General features: G+C 40.2%; 1 protein-coding gene across 3 annotated transcripts in view; it reads right to left on the minus strand.

The window, feature by feature from the left end:
* Positions 1–19,189, minus strand: part of TUSC3 (tumor suppressor candidate 3) — a 182,189-nt gene extending 163,000 nt beyond the window's left edge. The window contains exon 1 of one of the 3 annotated variants that reach the window (XM_055130383.1): positions 18,839–19,189. In XM_055130383.1, the coding sequence (XP_054986358.1) occupies positions 18,839–18,976 (138 nt within the window). In that variant the 5' untranslated portion in view covers positions 18,977–19,189. The remainder of the gene's footprint in view (positions 1–18,838) is intronic. The other 2 variants (XM_055130366.1, XM_055130373.1) reach the window with 2 other exon arrangements.
* Between the last annotated feature and the right edge of the window lie 861 nt (positions 19,190–20,050).

Here is a 20,050-nt window from a genome sequence, read left to right on the forward strand (position 1 = left end):
TACAGTATGCCAGGAGAGTGATCAATGATAAATTACTAAAAAAGTTAAAATATGTAATTCAAACAAGAGTTCTTTTCAAGATTAAATTGCCACAATCACTCTTAAGTATTTTTTCAATTCTCTTATTAGATGAATGATAAAACATAAAAGCTGAAAACCATCTCTGTTGTAGCCCAATTTTCCTTTTAGAGAGAAAAATATTGTGATCAAGGCACAATAGTTCAACTCACAAATGAATCTTGGAAGAGAGTAACATGCTGCAGAGATGCCTCCCTACCCTGCGCCAGGCTGACTTCATCTGGGCACCGCACAGGGGGCAGCTGTGTCCTGAATCCTGGCAGCTGCAAAGCTCCAGAAGCCAACCGCCACCATGCTCACGGCAGACATTCACAGGCTTGTCCCAAGACCCCCGCAAATGAGAATGAATCTGCTGAAACACTCAGGTATGCAGAACTTGTTACTGAAATCTCCAGGCTCCAGAGTTAAAAATGGGCCCCTCCTTTCATCTGTGCTTCTGGTTTTCTGGCAGTCACACCCATGAACAGCCTCTGAGTATCATTTAAACACATTAACAGCCATGATTCAGACTTACAATTGAATCTCAGAAGAGAGCAACATTTACCCCAAAATCACCACCCAACATGTTAGAGATGGCTAATACTGGGGCTTAATGTCTCCAAGATATGATACAACAATTTTCACACACTTTCCTTAAGGAACCTATTCTGGATCATTTTTAGTCAATTATTTATAACAAGCAATAGAAAATATATTATTTAGCATCTGGCTTTGGGGCACGCTTGGGTGGTGGTGACAAAATTTGAGATAATGACTGTGGGAAGGTGTAACTGTGGTGGGCTTGGTGTTGAAATACTGAATATAATCAATTACTGTGAACAATTTTATAAAAATATTTTTTAAAAAAAGACAGAATAGCTCAACCAAAATGACAGAACTCAGAGTTTTACAATCACTAACTAACTTGGACCGTTTTTACATATTCCCAGTTGTTCCTAATCATTTTATTAGCCAAGAGAAAAATCAATAAAAGCCTTTTCTTGTATTCATTACAGAACAAGACCAAAAAGAAATCAATGTAAATTAAAACAAAATATGATGCCTATTACAATTTTCAGGAACATATACTTACTCTTAAAAGAGTATCTGATGGAAAAAGTAATGAACATAAGTCTTAAGACCAGTGTTTAAGGCGCAGTTCTCACTGCTCACTATTTTACCTTCAAATTTGGGCTCTCTAATCTTAAAATAGAAACAATGACAATTTTTCAAAATAATCCTATGTAAAATACTAGATTTTATCTCAACAGCTGTTCTTCCCAGGCCGGAGTATAAAATGAGGCCCCCATAGCCATGCCATCAGACTCCGCAGCAGGCTGCTTTCACTCGGGGCACCCCAGAATGGGGCAAGGTGAGAACCCTCCCCGCCCCAAGGGTCCCCGCACCAGTAGCCAACCACCATTACTCAACCACCGCCACACTCCAGACCGCTTTCTGGATTGACACATTATAAGACACTTCCTACACATTTTCCATAATTACCACACCATATTTGATGGAGTTCAGACAGTAGGCAATAAATCATAATTATATATATACATATATATGTGTGTGTGTATATATATATATACCTCTCGGAGAGCCTGGCGATGGAGAGTATCCCGCCCACACGGGCAGAGCCTGGCAAGCTACCCATGATGTACTCAATATGCCAAAAAAACAGTAACGATAGGTCTCATTCCCCTGACCTGAAAGAGTCTCCAATCTTGGGAAAGATAAGTAACGAGAGGCTGCTAAAATCTCAGGGCTGGAAGGAATAGAGAAGTTACTGGTGCCCGCTCAGTAAATCGACAAACAATGGGATGACAGTGATACAGTGAAAATACTAGATTATTCTACATTATTAAAGATATATTCCTCACGGTCTAAGCCACAGAAATTTGCTTCTAAATCTAAGAAATAACATTTTAAAACAATATTTTAATCTAACAGTCAAGTAACTACATCCAAATATGTTATATAAGCATAATGGTCTAAATAAGTAAATAGTATCAGAGTCCCGAGCCTGATAATATAAACCAAAGAAACTGAGAATTATGCCAATAATCTAGTCCAGAGGCTGATGGTAATTTTTATATTAAATGATGAACAAGTTCTTATTAAACTTAATTAACAAGTCTGTTTGCATGTACAATATATTTACTGGTACAAATACAAAGGAAATGTACTACTCTAGTCCACTTAAATCAGCAAAAAGAAATGAGATTTGTTTAGTATTTAGTCTTTAACAAGCATCTGTAACAAGAATAAATTAGGCAATACTACAGTACCAAATAATGGTTAAATTAATGGTCAAAAGCAGAATACGGGATAGCAGTATGGCTGTCCCCTACATAGTCAATGACGCACAGGTTGATGGGCTGATGACTTCTGCCATCCGCAACACATGGCTTTCCTGATGACTCTACACTGACAACTAACCATACCAAAAAGGCTTTCTATCAGTTTAGGGCTCATTTAGGGAAGCAGAAGTATTCCATGTATTTCAAGTATGAGGGGTTTTTACACAAAGAATTAGAAGGTGCTGAAAACAGAGTTTAAAAGTACAGGAGAAACTAAGGCTAGGAAAGCAGCTTCCAACAATCTCAGGACATGCCACAAAGGATATGACTCTCAAGAACTTACCTAAGATTTCTTAGGGTTCCTATGCAAGAGCAGAAAAAAATAATTGAGACAGGCTCAATAACGTATCTCCTTCTGCCATCCACAAACTGTCCACATTCTAATTCCCAGAAAACTGCAACACTTTCCTTAATTGGTAAAAAAAAAAAATGTGGAAAGGGGCTGAATCTTGAAAAGAATCTTTCAGTGGAGAGATTAGTCAAATGAACCCAAAGAAACTATATGGGTTTATAGAGGGAGGCAAAAGGCTGAGAGTGAAAAGTAAATTGAGGATGACAGTCAAAGATCAACACAATATAAAGTAAGGACTCATGAAAAATGTAGATGATCTCTAGAAGCTGAAGAAAGACAAAAAAAAAGGGATTCTTTCCTCGTAATTATCAAAAACAGTAGACACTGAGTTTTAGTCCAGTGAAAAAAGCAACTTTGAACTTCGCATCTCAAAAAAAACTAATGCAACAAATCTGTACTATTTTAAGCCAGTAAATATGTGGCAATTTGTTACTCCAACAATAAGAAAGCTATAAAGTGGTTGTCCTATACCATAATATGCTTCACACCTTAGATCTTGCAGATGAACCAGTCTCACTAATTTTTACAGTTTTGTCTTTTTGTTTTGTTTGTTGGACTGGATGATAGCACAGCGGGTAGGGCATTTGCCTTGCATGTGGCTGACCCAGATTCGATTCCTCCGTTCCTCTCAGAGGACCCAGCAAGCTACCAAGAGTATCTCGCCTGCACGGCAGAGCCTGGCAAGCTACCCATGGTGTATTCAATATGCCAAAAACAATAACAACAAGTCTTACAATGGAGACATTACTGGTGCCAACTCAAGCAAATCAATGAACAATGGGACGACAGTGCTACAGTGCTACAGTTTTGTTTGTTGGTGGTGGGCAGGGAGAAGAGGAGGAGAGTTTGAGCCATTCCTAATTGGGCTCAGGGATTACTCCTAGCTCTGTAGTCAGGGACCACTCCTAGTGGGACTCGAGGGATCATATGCAGTATCCAAGATCAAACCGGGGTAGGCTGCTTGCAAGGCAGGTGTCAAGACACTATACCATCTCCGCAGCCCAACCCCAGTAATTTCTGAAGATTAGTGTTTATTTTCAGCTTTCAAATCTTAGAGGCACAGTAACATAAGGAAGCCTGTGATGCAATTCAGCTGAGTCTTCCTAACAGGAACAGTGAACAGTGAAAAATCGAGCACAAATCTCTGGCCTGTGGGTCAGGCAAAAAAAAAAATCATAAATTACTCCCATACATATATTATTGCCTATAATATTGTCAAATGGTCCTATCAAAATATAGAACAATCTAGGAATTGAAGTATTTATTTGGATTTTTTTTGGGGGGCGAGGGAGGCACCTAGTGGTATTCTGAATCTACTCTCGGCTCTGTACTCAAGGTTAACTCCTGGCAGATTTGGAAAACCAGTGTGGGGTGCTGGGGATTACATACAACACTACATACAACACTTGATCCCTACCAGCTGTACTATCATTCCAGCCCTGGGAATTGAAGTATTGCTAATGTTTATGAAAAAGAAAATTCTGACATCGTAAATATCATTGGCACGCAATAAACTGATAAAAATAGTGCAGGAGGTAGGGCATTCGCCTTCCACTCAGCCAACCCAGATTCAATTCCTCTGCCCCTCTCAGAGAGCCTGGCAAGCTACCGAGAGTATCCTGCCCACACGGCAGAATCTGGCAAGCTCCCCATGGCATCTTTGATATGCCAAAAACAGTAACAGGTCTCACAATGGACACTTTACTGGTGCCTGCTTGAGCAAACTCATGAGCAACAGGATGACAGTGAGTGATACAGTGACAGTGATATAGTGAGATATAAAATATAAAAGTCACAGCAGGAAAACTACATAGAAGTAGCTCTCTAAAAGTTACAAGAAAGTATCTTCAAGCAGCTAGTGTATACAAACAAAATTCACTATTAAAAATATTGGAACAGGGTTGAATACTCTGACACATCCCCCCAAATATATGACCATCTAATCTTTGATAAGGGAGCAAAAAAGGCGAAGTGGAGCAAGGAAAGCATGCTAAACAAATTGTGCTGGCAAAACTGGACAGCTACATGCAAAAAAATGGGCTTAGACCTCCACCTATCACCATGTACAAAAGTCAGATCAAAATGGATTAAGGACCTCAACATCAGACCAGAATCCCTAAGGTACATTGAAGACAAGGTCGGCAAAACCCTCCATGACATTGAAGCCAAAGGTATCTTCAAAGCTGACATGCCACTGGCCAAGCAAGTGAAAACAGAGATAAATAAATGGGACTATCTCAAACTAAGAAGCTTCTGCACCTCAAGAGAAACAGTGACCAAAGTACAAAGACAATCTACAGAATGGGAAAGGATATTTATGCAGTACCCATCCGATAAAGGGTTGATAACAAGGATATACAATGCACTGGTTGAACTCCACAAGAAGAAAACTGCCAACCCAATCAAAAAATGGGGTGATGTAATGAACAGAAACTTTCCTAAAGAAGAAATCCGAATGGCTCAGAGGCACATGAGAAAATGTTCCACATCACTAATCATCAGGGAAATGCAGATCAAAAAAACCATGAGATATCATCTCACACCACAGAGACTGGCCCACATCCCAAAAAACAAAAGCAACCGGTGTTGGCATGGATGAGGGGAGAAAGGGACTCTTCTTCACTGCTAGTGGGAATGCCGACTGGTTCAGCCCTTTTGGAAAACAATATGGACGATTCTCAAAAAATTAGAAATTGAGCTTCCATATGACCCAGCAATACCACTCCTGGGTATATATCCCGGAGAGGCAAAAAGGTATAGTAGAGATGGCATATGTATTTCTATGTTCATTGCAGCACTGTTTACAATAGCCAGAATCTGGAAAAAACCAGAGTGCCCCAAAACAGATGACTGGTTAAAGAAACTCTGGTACATCTACACGATGGAATACTATGTAGCCATCAGAAAACATGAAGTCATGAAATTTGCATATAAATGGATCAACATGGAATGTATCATGTTGAGTGAAATGAGTCAGAAAGAAAGAGACAGACATAGAAAGATTGCACTCATATGTGGAATATAATGTAACTGAGAAGTACAAGTTGGCAATGATGCAACTTCTGGCGGATATCTCTCTAGACTTAGTTACTAAAATACTAAAATACAGAAACCCAAAACCGAGAGGCCGCTAAGTGTGATCACTCGACCTCATACCTCTTCATCCTCAGCAATGGAAAACAAATTACCTAATGCTTCCTTTTCAGCAGGTCTGACTTTAGGAGAGAGACTCTCCAAACAATAATAGTGAGTTTTGTTGAAATATTGTATGCAATCAAAGTGAAAGTAAAGTGAAATTTATTAGTTACACAGGCGGGGGGGGGGGCTAAGGGTGGAGGGGCTAGGGGCGTGGGGGGGTTAGGGGTGTGGGGGTGCGGGGTGGAGCTATACTGGGATTCTTGGTGGTGGAATATGTGCACTGGTGAAGGGAGGGTATTTGAGCATTGTATAACTGAGATTTAAACCTGAAAACTTTGTAACTTTCCACATGGTGACTCAATAAAAAATTAAAAAAATATAAAATAAAATATCCAGGATATAGGATAACATTGGGTTTGTCCTTTCAGCCTTGCCGAAAGGAACTTAGGTTTATCTGGTTATACCCAACACAGTTGAGAGAGAGAGAGACAGAGAGAGAGAGACAGAGAGAGAGAGAGAGAGAGAGAGGAGAGAAGAGAGAGAAGAGAGAGAAGAGAGAGAGAGATGAGAGAGAGAAGAGAGAAGAGAGAGAAGAGAGAGAGAAGAGAGAGAGAGAGAGAGAGAGAGATAGAGAGAAGCAGAAGGGGATCCAGAGCCAGAAGGAGAATCAAGGGGGATCCAGAAAGAGAATGAAGTAGTATGGGCGGAGGAAGAAGCAGGAGGAGAATCAGAGGAGAATGGAGATAGGAATAGAATAAACTGCAATTGATACTGAAAAAAAAAATATGCATTCTGGACCAGAGTGATAATACAGAGAGTAAGGTGCTTGCCTTCAACTCAGTGGTCCATAGCTCAATCCCTGGCAATATATAAGGTCTACAGAGTTCCACCTGGAGTTATCTGAGTGAAAAGGCAGGAGTAAGCCCTGAGAACCACTGGCTGTGGTCCAGAAACCAAAAAACAAAAATAAGTAAAATAAAAAGATGCACGCATCTTTTAAAACAGTATATGACATATACTATACAGAATTAATACACTATATACTATATAAACTATCAATTTCAGGCACACTAACATACACCTCAGAGACCTGGGCCCTCCCTACGCAAACAGGATGAGAATGCTATTTTGGTATCCCAAAGAGGAATTGAAAGAGCTATGCTAGGAGTATCACATTTCACTCAAGTGAGAAAAGGAATCTGGAGTTCCTACCTCCATTAAGGATCAAGAATCAGCTTGCAGCCATGCATTTTGACTGTGAACTGAACTACAACCTCGTGCAGCCCGGGGAGGGATTTTTTTCCCTCTCCACCCCATTTTTCTGAGCGAAAATGGCGGCAGCGGCAGCAGCCACGCAGTGAGAGCCACCCTCTAAGACCCCTACACCAGGAGGTAGGACTTTCTTTAGTGACGTAGCCTGTAGGTGATCCTGGGAGGGGAGGTGTTCCCGGCGCGCCTTCCGCCCAGAGATGAACCAAGAGCCGCGGCACGAGAAGCAGAGCCTCCCGCCTACTGACTGTGATCCTGAGGTCTCCTAACCCATTTTGGCACCAGAGCAGATTCTTGCAGCCATCCATTTTGAACTCAAAGTCTTCACTTTTACCAAGGAAGAGAAATTATTAGATGATGCTTATTCAGCAGGCCTGATTGTTGGGGAAAATTTCCAATCAACAATAGTGAGTTCTGTATGGAAATATGAAATGTACTCAATATATAGAGAAAATAATGGGAATATCATCAGCTACTTAGATGGGGGGTGGGGTGGGAGGGGGGTGTATTGGGGTTCTTGGTGGTGGAACGGGTGCACTGGTGAAGGGATGGTGGTTTAATCAGTATTTGACTGTGACTTAAACCTGAAAGCTTTGTATATTTTTTCTTGTTTTCACGGTGGTTCAATAAAATATTTCTTTACAAAAAAATAAATAAACAAATAAAAAAACAAACAAACAAAAAAAAAGAATCAGGGACGCTGGCTCGTTTGCCAAGGTATCAAAAATCAGATGGGCCGGGCATGTAATGCGATTCAGAGACGACCGCTGGACTAGAGCAGTTACCAACTGGATTGCACGGGATGTCAAAAGACTGCTTGGCCATCCACCAACAGGATGGTCAGACTTCTTCCTCAAAACCCTGAATGAATGATTTGAGGCTCTTCCTGTTCCTGGATCGAGCAGATATCATTGGGCTACACTAGCATGAGACAGGGACAAATGGAGACAGCAAATGGAAGATCAATGGGAAGACAAGTGATACAAGTGATACAGGTGATTATCTTTAAATTCTACACTATTTGGGCAATATAAAATGCAGATATTCCACTTTACTTCTTAATAACACATTTTATTGAGAACCATAGACAAGTAAGACACTAGCATGAATGTTGCTAAAGAAATAATAATCTGAATTTCATTTTAGCTTACAGAAAATTTTTAACTCAAAAGCATATGGCTTTTGAAATTAGCTATCTTTCTAATATTATCTAAAATATTAGCAAGCACAATTTGAAAATATAGCATCCACCACTGAAACTTACAAAATTACTTAAATTATCACTGTCACTGTCACTGTCATCCCGTTGCTCATCGATTTGTTCGAGTGGGCACCAGTAACATCTCTCATTGAGAGACTTATTGTTACAGTTTTTGGCATATCCAATACACATGGGTAGCTTGCCAGGCTCTACCTCTTGGGCTCGATACTCTCGGTAGCTTGCTGGGCTCTCCGAGAGGGAATCAAACTCTGGTCGGCCGTGTGAAAGGCGACCGCCCAACTGCTGTGCTATATCGCTCCAGCCCACTTAAATTATCAACAAGAAAAATTCTTAATATCAAATATATATACTGTCTTTTTCAAAACTGCAGGAAATACATTACAAAAGGAATAAAAAGACTTTCCAAGTCTTTAATACAAAGAAATGTACTTTTAAAATATTCCGATGGACAAGTTTTAGGCAGCAATTTTTTTAAATATGTAATTGTTTGCCTCCCCTGTGAACTAGAAAATGTCTATTATTCTTCCAAACTCTTCTTTCAGTTTTCAGGTATCCTGAGACTGCATGATGAAAACTATTTAAAATAACTATTATCAGTTAAAATTACTTAATTCTTATGAATAGCTATTTATTAGTACTAAAATTGTTCAGAACTATGAGCTTTAGAGTCACTCTGAAGATAGGTCACTCTGTCCTTGTTAGTTTTCAGCTTATTCTTCTTCTTCCCTACCTTACAACACCTTTCCTTCCCAAGTGCCCTTGCACCAAAATCACCAGGATCAAATTTGCACACAACTCCTCTATAGACTAGTAAACCTTCTCCCACCACTGCATAAGCTCAAATCTAGGAGAACCCTGACTGAGGTATAGGTACTTTATTTCCAAAGGTCACATGTTCAATAATAATTTTCATTTATGGTGATTTTATAATCATAGGAAAATACACAAAATCTAAATGTGCAAGCCAGTCTATTTTAGTAGGTGGAATTCTAAAATAACCCCCCATGACCCATACTTATATAATTTTTTCCACTTGAATATGAGTAGTTCCTGTGAACATGGTTGAATAACATTCCCACAATTATGTTTCCTTCTAGGACAAAGGTTGGTGGATATATAACACCCTAATGAGTTGACACTGTTTCTCCAAACACAGCTTGTGCTGAGTAGACCTGGCCTCCTCAGATGAGTGTTTCAGAAGGTGCACCGTCAAGGAGAGAATTCCAGTCTTGAAGCAAGTGAGCACCCACCCATGTTCTGAACTGCCAGTGGAAGACCCACATGGTAGGAACTGAATTTCTGCCCTGTAACTAGCTGCCAGTTAAGGTGCTCTGCCAACATCCTAAGTGAGCTGGATAAGAATCAAGAGATCCAGATGAGACATAGCCAAATTATATTTTAATTTCAACTTTGTGAGACTCTATGCAGAAATCTAGCAAGCCCAGACTCTGCTTAGAAAAACTGAGACAAAAGGGCGTTGTTTTTTTAAGACAATAAATTTATAGTAATACGCTATGCATCAAAAGAGAATTACATCCTCACACCTCATCTGTTACCTATCTCATTTCTTAATATTAACAGTGGATTATTCATTTTTTAAAAAGACAGGAGTGATGGAAATATAAGCTACAGAACACTATCTAAAACATACCACTATCTAAAACATAAGTTTATTTTAGAACAGGATATTTTATATACAAATAAAATAAGCTTGGAAGAAAACTCTGAGACAACAGTAGTTCATATATCACTATAGTACTTAATACAGTAATTTGAGAATGGTATTTCTGGTTATATGAAAATGCTGTGAAGTTTTAATCTCTGAAACCTTTGAAGTCAGCTGAAGAGATGGTATATAGGGGTTATCTCAGCCAAATCTTTTATCACTTTCAGATTTAGAAAGCAAGAACTATGCAGAAATACTTCATAAAAGATCAGCTGTGGGGAAAGGAGCAAAAATGCATAAGGGAACTAGTTTTCTAAAATAAAAACCTGAGAGCATATCCAATGACAGGAATATTGAAATACAAACTGAGTTATCAAAAAAATGCCTACTCTCAGCTATATACAGCCTGAAAACTGACCTTCCTACTCTTTCTATAATCAATACAGGCAAGCATGCACTTTCTCTCTCTCTCTCTCTTTCTCTTTCTCTCTCTCCCTCTCTCTCTTTTATAGATACTACTTAACACTTTTTCTCTCTCTCTCCCTTTCCCCTCCCCTCTCTCTTCCTAATACTTACACTCAACTACTTTTCTTATTTTCTCTCCATAAAGTGTGTAACATAACACTTGCTTGTACTTGACAAGGACTGAACTGCCACTGCTGTACTTGACAAGGACTGAACTCCTAAATATAAGTCATGTATATTCTGGGTAGTGCTCACCAGTCTCAGGCTTTACCTACATAAGTTCACATGTGTGCACACCAGGGCCTCATGCACCTGGTCAAGATACTCATGCTTTGTGATGCTCTCCTTAAATCCTTGTATAATTCCCCAAGAAAATATATAAAGTCCACCTCTACATATACATGTGCAAAACACACAATAAAAGCTATAAAGGGAGGCGGCAGATGCACTGGAGGGGCACAGAGGCATGGTGGAGGTGACTGGGTCACTTTGATAGTGAAATGAGGCTACTATGTACTCAAAGACCACAAGTGTCCATATCATCATATAAACACATTAACTATAATACATTTTTAAAATAAAAGGTATACTAACTATAACATTTTTAAATAAAAGATATATTATTACTTAAAAATCAGATTCTACAATGTTAAAATGTTTACATAAAATAGCACTACTGACAACTCTAGAAAAATATGTAATCCAAATAGCTAGTGTTTCCCCCTTTAAAATATGCTCAATTTGAGAAGCTGCAGAAATCCTGCCTATTAGTCTGGGGGAGAAAGGGGGAGAATGAATAGATTAGCTGGGGAAACAGTTCAAAGGGCAGGAGCACACATTTTGTGGATAGGAATCCCATGCTTGATTCCTAAAATCACAGGGTCTCCCAGAAACTCTTAAAGGGACTCTTGAGGAGCAAGCAGGGAGTAGCCTCCCAAGTACCGCCAGGTGTAACTCTACCACTCCAAAAAAAATGGATAGATTGACAGAAATATTGTCTATTCCACACATGTGCATATATATATACATACATACATATACATATATACACATACTCAATGTTCCATAACAAAATTACCTTTGTTAGGGATCTACCAGTTCTCTAGCATAAGAACACAATTATACCTATACTGAACTAGATACATTCTCTATTTTTTGAGGGGATTAGTATAATGCTCCAAGATGAAAAGTTAAAAAAGCAATCATGCGATAATGTCCTGTGCAGAATAAACCATACACATTACTAAGTTACCCAACTTTATTCCAAGCATACAGATCACATTCACTTAAACTAAATATTTAGAGCTAAAGAAAAACAAAATAAATTGAGCAAAAAGGCTGACAGATATTCTGTTTCTTTTTCCTTTTCTCTGAGTCTTCCATTTAGAACTGAATACACATATGTAGTCAGTGGAAGAAAATATACTGAAATATTTCCTTTTGACAAAATTACTATCACAACAACAACTTTTAACAGATTTCTACATATAACATAAACATAAGAGTACTTAATTAACTTTTCTCTAAACCATCTTTTCTTTGGGGAGGGTGCTGGGAGGGGGGGTTTGGCTGGGTTCGGCTGGGTTTGGTTTGGACCCACATGCCTGGGCTGTGCTCAGGGATTATTCTTGGCTTGGCCCTCAGGGACCACTGCCAGCAGGGCGTGGGCGTGGGGATTATATGGAGTATCAAGATTCAAATCCAAGTCAGCTGCATGCAAGGCAAGTGTCTTATCCACTGTACTAATCTCTGAGGCCCCATCCGGAATAATCTTTTCAAGCTGTCTGTATGGCACAACCCAGGGAAGACAAGGTCCATTTTAGAACAAAAAATCACATTAACTTTCCAATTCAATGAAGATACTTTTTTTTCTCTAAATCAAAAGTCAAACAAGCTCACTGTCCATTAAAAGATTCACAGTCCCTTCAAAGACCCTCCTTTCCCGCTACAACACTCACTACATGTTCAGGTATTAAATGGCCAGCATTATAAGTATAGATGTTCAAACAAGTATGCCATGCCTTCTGCCGTTATGAATAAAAAAAAAAAAAAAGAGGTAAAAGAAGCCTTCAAAGTTCTTAAGAAGCAATTTTAGTCATCCCAAGAACTATCAACTCCAATCATTCTCCAAAGGGTTACTGCACACAATTTCTAACCTGTAAGAAACAACTTGCTGGCATCACCATAATCTATAGAAAGAGCCCATGTACAAAGACTATGCATTTTTTTCTTTTTTGGGGGGCGTGGGGGAGGAGGGCAGGGGGTCGATACCTAGAGCTGCTCAGGGATTACTTGATGGTGCTCTGGGAACCATATGTCAGAGACTGAGAGCCCTGGGTCAGCCTGGTGCAAAGCAGGCACCTACCCGCTGCACTATTGCTATGGCTCTAATTATATGTTTCCTAAAGTCCAACTCATATGTTGACAATCTTTGGTGAACTATAAAAATCTACTGAGTATCTCCATCCTCCCTTCATTTGCTAAATTGCAATTGTTTTTTTCAAGGGACAGACGTAACTGAATAAATATATTTCACTGTTAAAAGAGATAAGTTAAATAAGAAGTTATATCATAGGCTACTGAAATCCGTTTCATTTGGGCGATTGTATCACTTTTCTATTTTTAAAATGTCGATGAGCACACAAAAAGCACAGCGGATAAGGCACTTGCTTTGTGTGGCCAACCTGCGTTTCAGCCACAAGTTCTCCCCAGGATCACTGCACACCGCATTCCAGAGGCGCCAAGCACTGCCCTGAAGGGGGTGGTCCTGGAGGCTCCTAAACAGCAGGGTGAATTACCCAGACACCACAGGCCCCAAGGGCACCATGTGCAGGCCTGTAACTGAGACACTGACCCAGATGGCAGAGGTCTGATGAGGAAGAGCCCTGAACTTTACAAACTTCATATTCATCATTATACGGCATCAACTATGTGCTCCCATTTTCTTAGCTTCTGGGATAAATTACAACAGCTGCTTTTTATGACAGCAAAGTCAGTATGTCCACTGGAAATCTTCACAGAACTTTAATTCCTTTTATATTAACAGTCATCTTTATAAATTAAAACAGTTCTAAGCGAAGCCATTTAACTGATTAAGTATAAAAAATAGAGAAAATGTCAAAATAAAGAAAATTTATGACGAACTAAAAATGCAAATGATATGCAACTAAGAAGCTAAAGTCGGCCACGAATCCATATCAGTTCACATGACTGCAGATTCAAAAATTAGTTTTTAATGACTGTATTCAATGTAATTAAAGAAAGTAATTACAGAAGTCTCCAAGTCAATTTTCTTTGCCTATTCACTAAACTATTTTTAACTATTTTAAAGAGATTATTACAAAACTAATTTTAATTAATCAAAATACATTAATGAAGAGGATGATATGTTCATATATATGTATACATACAAAAAAATTACCAATTTTCCCAGGAAGCAAATCCTGCTCCTAGGAAGTTATCAAACATCAATGTATGAGAATTCTCAATGTTCCATAGTAACATAAGTTATAGATATTTTATTTATTTTTATTTTTAAATGAATCACCATGATGTACAGTTACAGACTTACAAAGTCTACTTTCAGCTTGCATCTCCCATCCCAAGACAGGCCTTCAAGCACCCTTTAGTTGGTGTTCCCTTCTCTATCTGAGCTACCTTTTCCCCCAGCATGTGAGGCCAGCTTCCAAGCTGTGGAGCAATCCTCCTTCCTGGTACACATCTCTACAATTCTTGAGTGTAAGTCTCACATTCTGTTATTTCCACAAATGAGTGCAATCTTTGTCTGTCCCTCTCTTTCTGACTCATTTCACTTATCATGATACTCTCCATGTTGATTCACTTATATGCAAATTTCATAACTTCATCCCTTCTAACAGCTGCATAGTATTCCATTGTGTAGATGTACCAAAGTTTCTATAATGAGTCATCTGTTCGGGCACTCAGGTTTTTTTCCAGATTCTACCTATTGTAAACAGTGCTGCAATGAACACACAAGTGTAGATGTCATTTCGACTATACATTTTTGCCTCTTCGGGATATATTCCCAGAAGTGGTACTGCTGGGTCAAATGGGAGGTCAATTTCTAATTTTTTGAGAAGCGTCCATACCGTTTTCCAAATGGGCTGAACCAGTTGGCATTCCCACCAGCAGTGAAGGAAGATCCCTTTCTCCCCACATCCTAGCCAACAACGATTGCTTTTGTTCGTTTTGATGTGTGCCAGTTTCTGTGGTGTGAGATGATATCTCATTGTTGTTTTGATCTGCATCTCCCTGATGATTAGTAATGAAGAGTTTTTTCTCATGTGCCTTTGGCCATTCAGATTTCTTTTCTGAGAAAGTTTCTGTTCATTTCATCGCCCCATTTTCTGATGGGGTTGGATATTTTCTTCTTGTGGAGTTCAACCAGTGCCTTATATATCCTTGATATCAGCACCTTATCAGATGGGTATTGGGTGAATATCCTTTCCCATTCTATAGATTGTTTTTGTATTCTGGTCACGGTATCTTTTGAGGTACAGAAGCTTCTTAGTTTAAGACAGTTCCATTTGTTTATCTTTGTTTCCACTTGTTTGGTCAGTGGTGTGTCATCTTTAAAGATACCTTTAGCTTCAATGTCATAAGTTATAGATACTTTATTACAATTATAACATCCATATGACATACTACTTGGTAATTTACAAGACAAATTAAAATGCTTTTCATATTTACTTATCTCATCATTCCATGGAGCAGTCTTATTTAAAAAGAGTAGCACACAATAACAGCTATCAATTATTTGTTATGTTTAAGGCATTACAGTAAGCACTTTGTAAATGCATTTTTATTTAATCCCAAGAACAACACTCAAATGTAGGTGTTGTATCTATGTTTTAAAAAGAAGAAACTAAAATTTGGGAAGTGGTTCGCCTGATGTCATACAATTAGATGTAACAACTAACAACTGTGTGACTCAAAAAAATCTATAATGGAAAGTATCACTAATATAATTATATCTTCTTGAAAAGCAGATAATATAATATCCATTCTTAATTCCAAATTCAACTATCAACATCAATTTGGATTCCTTGGGATAAATGAATATACTGTTCATGGGAAGTTAACTACTCAGCATGTAAATAATATTTATTATAGTAAGTTTCCATTGCTATACGTCCTGATTCAGTGATATCAAACCTTTTCTTTCATTGTTTCATTGTATTCTTCTTCTTCTATTATTTTATTAATTTATCCCTTCAATTTCAAAATGTTTGCGTTTTTCTCCATCTCTTTTTTTTCTCTCCTTTTCTCTGTCTGTGAGTAACTCCTATTTTTGTTTGTTTGGGGGCCACACCCAGCAGTACTCAGGGGTTACTCCCAGCTCTACACTCAGGAACTATTCCTAACAGTGCTCAGAGGACCATACCGGAACCAGAGAACAGAACAATAGTCGGCCACATGCAAGGCACCCTATCAGCTGCTCTACTGATCTGGTCCTTAACTTTCATTTTAAATGCATCTCGATCTAAAATGATAGTTGATAGGATTCCTGTCTTCTTGATTTTATGGAGATTGTTCTGTGACCCAGCATGTGGTATATCTTAAGAGTGTCCCGTGTACACTGGGGAAGAACATGTAGTCAATTTGTGGAAAGCCTTCTATTTGTCTGTTAGGCTCATTTCTTGTATTTCCTTTTGTAAAGCCAGTGTTTCCTTGAATGGTATCAAAACTTAAAACTTAGCAAAGAATAAATTACATACCCCTTTCCAAAAAAAAATGATATAAATATTTTATAAAAAAATATCACATTGATGACCATCCATTTCTCAATATATCCAATAATGGTTTTCCCAGTATTTGAATCAATTTGTTTGTTAATTGTCAGACACTATGCTGGTCTACTTTTCAGAGAGATGTATGCTCATTACTATTAAAACTTCAACTACTTAAGTCGTTAACTCACTCTTCTTCTCATTGAGTAAAATATGCATAGCTTACAATATAACCAGAATATTGAAGTGAAACTCTCCTGTATATAGGTAAATAGAAGTCTTAGAGTTTTGTTAGGTTGTTATTGTTATTTTGTGGGGTGGAGGTTTTGGCCATACCCAGCGATTTTCAGGAGTTATTCTTGGAAGTGCTCAGGGGACTCTATGGAATGTTGGAGACAAAACATTCGTTGCTGTGCGCAGTGCAAGCATCCTACCAGCTACACTATCCCTCCAGCTTGAGAAGTAGAAGTTTTGTAGGGCAATTTTTTTATTCCTCAACAATTTTCCCCTAACTTTTCATTGTTTTAATCTTTTATAAAAGATCATAAAGTATGTTATAGTAATTTATATTTTGTTATACTAAATTTTCATATATTAATATAATTTTATAACTTTAAAGGCTAAAAAGCTTTATGTATGTATACCTTTTATACTTAGGGTTTTTTCTTTTAATTAAAAAATCACTGTGATCGGTGATCTTTTATAGATAAAATATAATAATTTACCTGAGTTTCTCATACTTTTATAATAGCAATCTATTAACCACAAAAGCAAAGAAATAATCTTGCCCCTCCTAAGGAAAAAAATAAGAAACCTACTCTGGCGAATGTGATATATATAAATTCAGCCAGAAAGTATATTTTAACGTTTTAGGTGTGAATACAATTTTAATGTAACAGTATTCTTGGGGGCTGTTCCTGGGTTCTATCCTTGGCACCCCATATGGTCCCCTGAGCAACGCCAGGAGCGACCCAAAAACAGAAGCAAAACAAGACAAAAAATTATCAGTATTGTTTTCTAAACTTTTTATCTAAAAAACAAAAAATTAAAGGGAAGAAATTAATGAGTTTAGAATTATTTGAAGTAAAGAAAAGGGAAACTAATTTATTTTGCTTGTGAGGCTATTTTTTCCCACTCTCCAACTAGCGATCATGGAAACCATGATAACAATTTTGAGTCACCTCTGTGTACCAATTCACCGGTGAGAAACATTGAGAATGAAAGCGAACATTCATTCGTCAAATAAAAGTGTTCTTGACTCTTGATTCTTGGGTAGATCAACTATCCATAATAGTGATGGATAATAGAAATTCACAATGAGTGGATGGCAAGATATCACAGAGGGTAAGGCAGTTTGCCTTGATCCGGGCATGATCTCAGGGGTGGCCAAGAGTAACGCCTGAGTATGGAGCTAGGAGTATGCTCCATATGTCCTGTGCTCTGGGAGTACCAAGCCCCACCCTTCCATCCCCGAACAAAAATTAATAATAATAATAATAATAGAACTCCCAATTATCTCCACAACTACTTTAGTCACTTGGGTTAGAGGGGTAGGACGGATAACAAGGCAGCAAATGCTGTTCGCTCCCCAAGCCAGAATCCTGCCAAGAGCACTTAGCCATAAGAGTAACTAATTACCACCCAGAGTGGCTCAAAAGGCAAACAACATAAGCAAATAAATACATACAGTCACCTCAACACTCCCCCTCACTCAAATTACTAGAGGATTAAAATTGAGATCACGTGACCTGAACTTTACAAATCAATTTCACATAAATTAGCTAACATGATGTTATTCTCATAAATAAACACTGAGTTCACCAAAAAACCAAACATACAAGTTTTAAAATAGCGTGATTAAGAAAACAGTAACTCTGGGATCGGATAGCTGAACCCAACCTGGAGCACTCCTTGCAACAGGGTTCAACCCCTGCCACCTCACGGTCCCCTAACAGGACATTACACTCAAGCCCCTTAAACCCCACACACTAGGTGTGGCCCCCAAATCAAACAAAAACCAAACAGTAGCTAACAGCTCATTTTCAGTATTTGTTATCGCTTGAAATAAATCATGAAGGAGGTCATGAACGCGTGAATCAAATCACTGGGGCCGCTTTGCAAACACTCCTGCAGGGATTTTTCTCCCCTCCACTACACCCCTTTTCTGAATCAAAGGCTCCCAAGGCTCAGGTGCGGGCTCAGGGGTCAGGGGTCAGAGGCGTGAGGCCGGAAACGTGTGAGATGTTCAGGATACTAGAGCATCCCAGGTGGATGCCAGATTGTGGGTTTAGGGTGTTTCTTTTGTTTGTTTGGGACGGGAAGGTGGGGGCTGCTGTTTTGTTTCTCATTTTAGAAAACACCGAGCTAAGCCCAGGGAGCCGGTGGCGGCGCTCCGCGACCTCGCCCCCGCAGGCCCCGGCCCCGAGGCCTCCTCCACCCACGCCCGGCCCGCGCCGCCGCCCGCCTAGCAACGCGGCGGGGCTACCTAGCAACGCGACCCGCCCCCGCCCCGCCCCGCCCCCGGCGCCCGGGGACCGTGTCCGGGCCGCAGCCTACCTCCTTCTTCTTCTGTCCTCCCCCGAGCTGGATGCAGAGGAGCAGCAGCAGCAGCAGAAAGGGAAAGCTCCCGGGGGGCAGGTACCGCAGCCGCCGCCCCGCCTGCCTCCGGCGTGAAGGAGCGCCCCTGGCACCCATCGCCGCAGGGCCGTTTCTCCTCCACGCTCGGTAGCCGTGCGCGCCCAGCTCCCGCCCGCGCCCCGCACCTGCCAGCCGGCCGCAGGTAGCCCCGAGCCCGTGCCCCGTGGATGGCTGCGGCGCGGCGCCGGGCGGCGGGAGGAGGAAACTGACGGAGCATCCGGTTCACCGGGAGACCTGGAGCGGCCCGGGCGCGCAGGAAGTGGGCGTGGCCGCCGGGCCCGGCCCGAGGCCCACGACGGATCCAGCCGCCCGGGGAGCGGACTGTGGACGGAGGAAACGCTCAGACAGCCGCCAGCCGGCTCTGTCCCCACACGTCCCCCAGAACGGATTTGTTTCACGCGTTCGTTACTTCCTTCGGGATTTGTTTCAGGCGATAACATACTGAAAATGAGCCGTTCCTGTTTGGGCTTTGATTTGGGGGCCACACCCAGTGATGTGCTGTGTCCTTTGGGGGACCATGAGGTGACAGGGATTGAACCCTGTTGCAAGAATGCACTAGGTTGGGTTCAGCTATCCGATTCCAAAGTTACTGTTTGCCTAAGCACACAGTTTTAAGTGTGTGTTTGTTTTTATGGTGAGCTCGGTGTCTGATGATGAGAATAAGATTCTCCTAACATTGCCTAATGATGAGAACAACATTCTCCTAATACTCTCTGGGTCACTGTTAGAGTCTCTCTGAAGCGGTCTGACAGTTCAAGAATTCGCTGGATGATAGCAGCAGCCCCACAGTTTCACTCACGGACCTTCGAGCCCCAGTTGAGGAGCCCCTCGTGTCTTGTATTCCTTTCTTCTTTCTTTCAGCCCCTATGGAGAGAAGAAGAGTACTGGACACTTGGAGACAGAAATGAACACTTCATCCATTTCCTACTCGAGTATTTCAGCAACTAAAGCAACCAAATGGGTATTTGGAGTGAGTCAAGAACTGTTCTTGGAGCTGGAGAGTTACAGGAGTTTAATGTGCTTGCCTTGTATGTGGCTGACCTCTGTTCTGTCTGGGCACTCTGTGGGAGTGACCCCTGAGCACTGAACCAGGAGCAGCTCCTGAGCATCGTCGGATGTGGCCAAACCCCT

Source organism: Sorex araneus, chromosome 1, assembly GCF_027595985.1.
Source record: "Sorex araneus isolate mSorAra2 chromosome 1, mSorAra2.pri, whole genome shotgun sequence".
NCBI lineage: Eukaryota > Metazoa > Chordata > Mammalia > Eulipotyphla > Soricidae > Sorex > Sorex araneus.